Source organism: Aplysia californica, unplaced genomic scaffold (genome assembly GCF_000002075.1).
Source record: "Aplysia californica isolate F4 #8 unplaced genomic scaffold, AplCal3.0 scaffold01172, whole genome shotgun sequence".
Lineage (NCBI taxonomy): Eukaryota > Metazoa > Mollusca > Gastropoda > Aplysiida > Aplysiidae > Aplysia > Aplysia californica.
Window position 1 is genome coordinate 99,733 of NW_004798442.1, and position 9,576 is coordinate 109,308.

The following is a 9,576-nucleotide window of genomic DNA, read 5'->3' on the forward strand; positions in this document are numbered from 1 at the left end:
GGGTGTTGTGTAACATCCTTGGTGAGAATTTCTTCCCACGGGTCGGAACCACTATCTTGGTGAGCCGCTGGACGCAGCTCGTGCACATTCCTTTACAACTTTGACATCAAATTATTTTTGCGTCTCTTTTACTGGGAGTTCATTCATTAGATGAAGAACTATTCAAACAGGTCCACTTGTTTTGATTTAATGACCCATTTAGTGACATTTTTGTCATTTTTAGATTTAGAATCAAAATGGGGTCTGGCCGGCATAGTGGGTTTACCCCCCCTCAGAGATAAAGCGTTAAAAGTTTATGACCAATTGCCACCACCACGAATATTATTCTTATTCTTTGAGATTGAAAAGCCTGGGAAAGTGGGCCGTACCTGTCTCAGTACAAAGGCAACAAGGTCGGTCGACTCCCAGAAGCTGGAGTGGAACAGGTGGGGGAGGGCGTTGGTGGGGAAGGAGTGGAGGGCCTCTGGGCAGTACAGCACGTAGTCCATTCGCTTGACCCCCCACCAGCCGCTGGTCACTACAGGGAAAAAAACATAGAACTCATCACAGCATTGGAGTTATATATATGTTTTTTTGCTTAAGTGAAGCTAAGCAATAAGAATATAAAAGAGTAAATCGAAGTACATTGACACAATTATGGTCTCTTCGGGCAAAGAAAAAGTAAGACAGACAGACAGAAACAAAAGAGGGAAAGAAAAGAAGTAGGACCTACAAGTGGGGCCCTTCAAGCTCCCACTTGGATCTGGAGAGATTACAACTGTAAAAAAAAAAAATCAAACAATTTCCACTTTTATTGATCTCTGTGGATAAATCTGGGTCTACAATTATATTCCGATTACCATGGCACACAAACATACATAAATACACAATCAATAAGATAAAAATTTATGATTGTACACAAACCTATCAACAGGCCGTTGTTGGTCACTACTACTGTGCAGTGCAAAGGTTTGAGGTAGGGTTCCTCAAAAACACCCGTCAGAGGTGGCAAAGACAGACAGACAGACAGACAGACAGACAGACAGACAGACAGACAGACAGACAGACAGACAGACAGACAAACAGACAGACAGACAGACAATCCCCACAACTCACCACTGGTGATGGAGCTGACCGTGTTCTCGCCCAGGCCGCTGGACGTACTGGTCATGCTGGTCAGACTGGGCTGCCTCTGTAGCCCGCGTGGCGGTGCACCGTCCGAACTCTGGCTGCTGCGCGACTCGCTGGTGAACAGCTTCAGGTGCTTCTGGATTGTCTCCACTTTATTTTCATAAAAAGAAGAAAAAAAATTGAACTTTTTTTCTAACGCCCAAAAAATCATTTTGTTTTAGTTTTAGTATGAGGTAGACAGCCTCAAGATCCCCACAAACAATCCAATTTCAAGAATGCCTCATTCAGGAATTGAACCACGACCATACACACAACAGTCCAACATGATACTAACTGAGCTAACAGCATGCCCTACGAAGCAATATTTCATGATTTGTATGAAACTAACTCACGCTACAAAATTTTCTTCTGAAACAAAACATAAATCCATTACTATACCAAACACTTACCCACATGAATGGCTCCTTGTAAAACTTAAATCCCTTACCATACCAAACACTTATATAAATGGGCTCCCTCCAAAATTTCAATCTCAAACCGTACCAAACACTTAACAACATAAATGGGCTCCCTGTACTGAAACATAAATCCTCTTATCAAGCCAAACACTCACAGAATCTTTGACGCGGAATATAAACCAATTACCATGCCTGACATTAACATAATACCTCAACGAAATATACAATGCAGCCTCTCTATAACGACCTTTGAAATAACAACATCCTTCGTATAGTGACATAGCGCCCAGATTCCGATTTTTTCCTTATAAAACATTAGTGATATTTTTGGTTGCCTCTCTATAACGACAACTCTCTATAACAACATTTTTTTGTGGTCCCGACGATGTCGTTATAGGGAGGCTGCACAGCAATCCCCTTACTGTACCAAACACTTACATAAATCCCTTACTTTGCCCCCAAAACTCACCCACATGAATGGGCTCCCCGTCCCCTAGAGGGAACTTGGAGTATCGGCACAGGCCCACGGGGGGCACCTGGAGGAAGCCTTCGTGGAGCAGCGGCTCGAGGCGGATGGCGCACGGGTCGTTGGAGTGGAACAGGTTGTACACTTGATGGCAGGCTGGCCGCAGAACTGAGGGGGGTGGGTGGAGGTGGGGTTGAGATTGACAGAGTGGGGGTATGGTGGGGTGGGGTAGGGTGGGGGAGGAGGAGAACAAAAATTAAATATGGACCATGACGGATGTTTATTTTAAAAAAAATTTTTGTAGGTGTTTAATGGTGCTCACAACTAGAACAGCATATGATGGATGTCTTAGCTTTATGCTCTAAAAGAAATTATATAGAGGGCAAAAAAAGGCAGAAGTAGACCATGACTAACTTACTTAAAAATTTGAATAGATAGTAATGGGGAAAAAGACTAGGATAATGTGGTTTTTCAAAGAACATCGGAGAAGAGAAATGAGTGGGGAACCACGATCATTAATGTCTGTTTTAGATCTGGCACTTCAAGAAGAAGATATGACTAACACATGCATGAGTACAGCAGTGTACTTTCTCTTTCTCAAACCCACAGTGCTATGAATATATTTAGCTGTAGCCCCAGAGCATAGCATCGCCCCCCCCCCCCTCGCCCCTACTCATCTACTCAAACCTCTCTAAAAACTAGAGACAGAGGGAGTGACAGGTGTGTGACCGCCCTTACTTCAAGAATCTGACCAGGTTTCGTTTAATCCACTGGGGAAGCCCTTATGGATGTCTGAACTTGGTCCTGCTCTATGGGCCTTGTACGTTCTATTATTTTACCCATAAAACGGACAGAGAAAGAGAGAGAAAAAGAGAGAGAGACAAACAGACAGAGGGGGAGAGAGAGAGAGAGAGAGAGAGAGAGAGAGAAAGAAAGAGAGAGACAGTGAGGGAAAGAGAGACAAAAGAGACAGAAAAAACAGAGATAACAGTCAAAATGGGTAAAAAAAACAGAAGAAAATGAAACACTAAGGGGGGCAAAGGTCACCAGGAAACACCACAGGGACAGACAGGAGAGGAAAAAAACAGAGGATAAGACAAATTAAGAGAATAAGAAATGTCTAACAAATAAAGGATTTTTTTTTTTAATACCCCAAACAAAAATATGAACACACAGTTCAGAGGGACATTTAACAGAGTATGGTCAGATAACTCTGCAAGTAGTCCCACAGCATCTACTCACTTGCCAAGTCATCTCCCCTGTGAATCTTCCGATAAGATAACACAAGTCCCAAAGGAGCACCACACATAAAGAAGTCGGAAACGTCGAAGTCAAACTTTGGCAGTCCTCCCTCGTAGTGGCTCCCGCTGCTGGTCCGCCGCGATATGTCCTTGTCGCGACCTTCACCCGACGCACTCAAATGACCCCCGGAGCTGTGTCGTGACGAGTGCCGAGAGATAGAGGACACAGGGACACTCGCACTGGCACTTAGCTCTTCCTTACACGGTACGTAGATCTCGGAGCAGTCTGGGGCCGCCACCTCGCTTTTGCTCCTTTCCGTACGCTTCGGAGCATTGAGATTCGACGACGCTGTGACCACGGGATTCAAACTCGGGTCACTCAGGCTCATCTCTCGCGCACTACGCGGCATGTGGTGTGGGGGCAAGCCAGCACTTCCGGAGTGTTCCGCACCGATGGCACTGCTCTCGACGCTTTCGTGGCTGCCATAGCGAGAGCCCCCTCGGAGAAACGGAGAACTGGAGGAGGCGAGAGCATCATAGGCCAGGAGGGAGCCTGTCGCATCTGCCATCAGACACACCTGGACAAACAGGAAAGATACCAGAGTATGAATCAAGTGCTTTTTTCCTGGTAAAAGGTTTTTAAAAAATAAAACAAAACACACGCACGCACGAACGCACGCACGAACGCACGCACGCACGCACACACCACCACCACCACCAAAAACAACAACAAAAACAAGAGTAAAAAACAAAAACAACAACAAAAACAAGAAACAAAACAACTTTACTCTCTTCCTTCAGAACAGGTAATAACTATTATAGAAAACAGCGCACTGCAAATTTATTAGCATTTGTGTCACAACACGGTGGAATCACGCGCTCATCAATTTTGGGGCATGTGGAGTTATTGGTATCATCTTAAGGTTCGTTCATTTGACCATCTTCTGATGAAAAAAATACACGCCTATCTTGAATAGAAGTCGAGGTATTTGCAATTCAAGGAAGTCGGGTTCGCCTGGTTTCAGGGGTAGAAATATTGAGAAAATGGCCACAAAATATGATTTATTTCCCTAGCTTGAGAGTTTGTGGAAACTGAAAATTTACATTTTTTGTGCCTTCCAATCTTTAATCAACATTTTCCAGTAAAATCCACACAGAAATGTGTGGCAACGGGCATGAAAGGTGTTGAGTCAAAAAACGAAAATTTGATAAAAATTCATACACCAGCGGAAAAATACCAGTTTCTTCACTATGACTTTTTTGACGAGCGCCTGATTTCACCACACTGCCTCACATTTCATTTATACTGTCCCATTTAGGTTTAAGCCTTAGACTTGAATTATAATTTCCTAGACAGTTCAGTCATGACAGCTGCTCTCTGTTATCTATACAAGTCTTGCTGCACTGGTGCGTACCAAGGGTGCCTAAATGGAGGGAAAATCCCCTGTCAAGTTCTCACAGCACCTTCCCCCCTCTTGCCCTTCATTTGGTTCCAAATGGAGTCCAATGATGCGCTCTATAGAGAACTGGAATTACATCAGCGTACGTTTTAGTTTTAGCAAGAGTTTTACGGCACTTGCAAAACAATAAGGTCATACAAGTGCCGAAGATTAGAAGTGTTACAAGAGAGTAACAACACAAAAAAGGAGAGATAAGGACGATGGATGTTGATAGGAAAAAAGGAGCAAACCCCACCAGAGCATCCGCCAATCACCCACACGGCTATATGCACGATGTTGCACATTTTATACAAGTCTTCGGCTACAGCAGATATCAAAGTGTTTGAGTATAGAGAAGCATATCGACACTAAAATGGTAATTTAGTGCTGGGAAAAGTAAAACAGATAGACAGAAACCACAGGGAGAACGTAAAGAAGTAGGACCTATCAGTGGCGCCCTCCATCCACATATCACTCATATGACAGTGAGTGAAACAAATCGTTCTCCTGTCTCCTCCTCCACTCACCTGACCAGCAAAGCCGATACCCTCCTCTGAGCGCAGGAAATCGTGAAACACCTGATTGGCCGACGTGACCATGGACGTGACCACTTCCTGATACTCGTAGCTGGCCGTGGCAAAGAGGGCTATGGCACCCAGTGGGACAAAGTTCTGTGTGCGGGTGAGGCCAGCGTCTGGCCCGCCGCTGTTCTGACGCTCAGAGCCAAACGGGGACAGGCTACAGGATTGTGGATGAGAAAGGAAAAGTGTAAAAATAACGGGATGGGAAGGGCAAAGGGAGACAAGAAAATTACTTTGGGTTGAGTTCTAGAGTTTTACAGCACTTGCAACACAATTAGGTCATATAAATGCAGAAGAATAGAGATGTTACTAGGTAGTAATATACAACTTTTACTTTACTTTTCCGATCCAGCAGCCATTTGGGTTCTAGCCCTTCCGTCTGGAGTAATATACAAATAAAAGAAGAAAAGATAAGGACGATAGATGTTTGATAGGAAAGAAGGAGCAAACCACACCAGAGCACTTGCCAACCACCAACGAAAATTATTTCCTCTCACTTATGCAACTCACTTGCACATTTCGCGACCTCAGTGCTTTCGTGTCGTATGGAGATACCACGCCTACAGTGGGTAGGAGGGTTTGTTTTGAGTTTGAGTAAAGAGAAGAATGTTGATACAATAACAGTCCTTTCATGCAGGGAAAGAACAAGACGGACAGACAGACAGACAGGAATAACATGAGGATACAAAAGAAGTAGCATCTATCATGGCTCCCTCTGCCCAAAAATCAGAAAGAGAGGAAAACAGGATATTACATTTGAAGGCCCTTGTCTTCCTGATTACAAAACAGCTTAACTTGTGTTATTAATTTAAAAGTTATGATGATTTTTCTTATATATTTCAAAGCCAGTTTCAGAAAAAATCATGGAGGACATCTATTTAGTATTTCTGTTATCGATCCTCATTTCTGTTATGTGAAACAGTCTCTGACTGGGACAGTAAGGTACCTTCTAGGACTTTGTGAATGATTTTACTACATCAGATATGAGCGTAATCTTAGTGGTAGGGTTGAAAACTAGTAAGAAATAATTAAGATATCTCAGATTTTATCAGAATGAATCTCATCCTCCCGTTCCAAGAGGAAGAGGAAGAGGAAGCAGGTATGTGAGGCAGGTTGGGGGGTGAAGAGAGGGGGGGGGGGAGCTAAAAATGACCAGCCTCCGTACCTAGAGAGCAGAGCCAAAGTCTCCCGACACACGTGTGGACAGGGAACCAGACGGAACTGGATGCTGTTCATGGCCGACTGGTAGTGGGACTGGATGACAGTGTCAAAGGTTGACTTGAGGTTCATCAAGTCTCGCCGCTTCGAGATCAGCTCCTGGGAGGACTCCAGAATGTTGCCTGGAAGGGAGAGTTGCAGGGATTAGATGAGATGAGACGAGATAAGATGAAATAGATAATAGGAGAAAATCTTTACAGCCAGGACGCTGGCATACTAGTTGGGTGTTTCACCATACACATAAATGCGCACCCACCCACACACACACACACACATGCAAGCGTGCCCGCACACGCACACATACACACACACACACACCAGGCACACATAAACGCACACACAAACACACACACACACACAAAGACACACACACACACATACATTTACAATGTGAGAAATATTCAGTGTCTGGTATGTTTTGTTTTTGACTTTCTTTTTTGGAGGAGAGGATACTCTCTGGAACTTAATACGTGATTTTATTCACTTATATCAAAACAAAATGTCACTGACATGCATTTGAAATATATGGTGAGCCAGAACTATTTAACAACTCGGCCATTGGAGTCCCCCACAACTGCTTTGGGAATTCTATTTGTCTTTGTCTGTACATTTGTATCTATGCTCAATAGTGGATGTACACATCTTAAAAGAGTGGAAGTGGAAAGCAATGGCTCAATTCTGGAGTATTTAATTTTATAATGATACATAGCAATGAAAACCTACAATTTAAAAATTCTTAACCTCAGAAAAACGAAAATCCAGCACCATCAAGATCTTAAGAAATTTGAAAGCTACCTTCATTGATAGGTTCTCAAGCATTTTCCAACATAAGGTGGTAAAGTGCGTGAGGTGCGCTGACAAAATGAGTTACTTCTTGGATTTTAGCCCTGTGGACATTGATAGATAAGTAAAATTCATAGACAGAGTTTATAGAATTTATTACATTGAATGAGTTTTTTTTTTTAAGTATTTAACTTGGAGGAAATGGCATTTGTTGAAAATCTGCAAATCTGAAGTGTCAATTTTCAGCCGACCTCTATTTGTGAACTGTGAGGAGTAACTTATTTTGTCAGCATACCTTACATACATCATTCCTCGACACCACACGCTATTTGTTAACCACACTTGGAGGGCAAACCAAAAAGGACATCAACAACAATAACGCCTTTAAGCACGCCTTTAACACTTACAGTACCAGTCGTCAGGCCATAATATGTGCTCTTTACCGCTGGGGATTTTAGTCACCGACTCGACCGGGCAAATGAAATATAATTAAATAACAAACGGACCCACTGCATAGAAGTAAATACTAAAGAAAGTCACTCAATATGACAGTTGAATGGTTAATGAACCTCTGTGAATTTTTTTATGTGTTTCTTGAACTGTGAAGGATTTTTTTTATTAAAAAAAATTCTACCATGGCTTCAGCATTCTAAAGTGGTGCTGTACTTCAGGGTTTTTCACTATCAGAGCCTTCGGTACTGTAAGCGTTAAAACACTGCCACGCAATCCGTCTCACCTCCGTGCAGCACCAGAAATAGCACCTGTGTGGGGCAGGCGGAGGCGGACTGGGGTGGGGAGAGGTCGGCGGCCGGCATGGAGCTGTCCAGGCTGTACATCTGTCGGAACTGTTCCACACGCTTGTCAAACTGAGGCTCTGCCGGAAACAATACAAGACAATATATATTCAGATATATGATGTCAAAGTAATTGTCAAAAGAGCAAAAACAAATGTGTTCACTCCTGAAAATCTCACTGACTAAAGAACAAAAACAAACATCGATATATTATGTAAAAATAATTGTCAAAGGAGCAAAAGCAAATACATTGATATGTATGTTAAATTAATGATCTCAAACACGAAACAAATATGTTGACCCCCTCAAAATGTTATTGTCAAAAGCACAAACACAAATACAATGTCCCAAGACTACCTTATTATCTAAAGAGTAAAAACAAATATACTGACCCAAAAAAATCTTACTTCTTACGAACAAAAACAAATACACAGACCCATGAATACATAATTGTTGTCTTTCGAACAAAAACAAATCTATCCACCAATGAAAACCTTATGGTCTCTAAAACAAAATCAAAGAGGGACGATGAGGAGAAGGATGAGTAGGTGGAAGAAGGAGAAGAGAAGTAGAGGATAAGTCTAGAGAGCTGACCGACTATCTCCCTGATTACAAGAGGGGAAGCTGTTGGTGTCAGCGTTGTCATCTAGTATCTCCATGGAGGGGTCAGAGGAGGAGGAGGATAGAGGAGGAGGGGTCTGAGGGGAAGGGGGAGGAGAAAGAGGAGGATGGGTAGAAGGAAGAGGGGGAGGATTGCAAAACTGACTGATCCTCTCCCTGAGTACAAGAGGTGAAGCTGTTGACAACGCCGTTGTTGTCTAGTATCTCCATGGAGGAGGAAGGGGAGCGGAAGGAGGGAAAGGATGAGGAGGAGGAGGAGGAGGAGGAAGAGGAGGAGGAAGAGGAGGAGGAAGAGGAGGAGGAAGAGGAGGAGGAGGAAAATGAGGAGACGGAGGAATGAGAAGAAGAGAAGCAAAGGAGTCTACATCAATGACTGACCAATCTCCCTGAGTTCAAGAGGTTTAAGCGGATCCTGCATTGTGCGGTGAAGGAGGAAAGAGGAGGAGGTGCAGAAAGAGGAGGAGGGAGAAAGAGAAGAACAGGAGGAGTCTACAGAGCTGACTGACCATCTCCCTGAGTACAAGAGGTGAAGCTGTTGGCATCCGCGTTGTCGTCCAGGATCTCCATGGAGGAGGAGCGAATCATGTGTTGTGTGGTGTCCACCTCCACACTGCTCTGTCGCACATCTTCTGTGGGGGTGGGGGGCAGGGGAAGGGGGGATGGGATAGGATTTATAGGGATTAATATATTAACAGTACAGAATATAGACAATGCAAAGAGACTGAATAACACATTGTGTTTGTTTGTGTGTACGTGTGCGTGTGTGTTTGTGTATGGATGAATATGCAACCTTTTTCTTTTTATGGATACAGTAAAAATGAGAGAGAGAGAGAGAGAGAGAGAGAGGAGGGAGGAAGAGGGGGAG

General features: G+C 43.5%; 1 protein-coding gene across 1 annotated transcript in view; it reads right to left on the bottom strand.

Moving 5' to 3' along the window:
* LOC101845058 (protein retinal degeneration B) overlaps positions 1–9,340 on the bottom strand; it is a gene marked incomplete at its 5' end in the record, with an annotated part of 17,558 nt that extends 8,218 nt beyond the window's left edge. The window contains 8 exon segments of the mRNA XM_013090195.1: positions 369–517; positions 1,096–1,260; positions 2,038–2,202; positions 3,277–3,853; positions 5,242–5,452; positions 6,461–6,635; positions 8,033–8,170; positions 9,218–9,340. Of these exon segments, the coding sequence (XP_012945649.1) occupies positions 369–517; positions 1,096–1,260; positions 2,038–2,202; positions 3,277–3,853; positions 5,242–5,452; positions 6,461–6,635; positions 8,033–8,170; positions 9,218–9,296 (1,659 nt within the window).
* Positions 9,341–9,576: the final 236 nt, after the last annotated feature.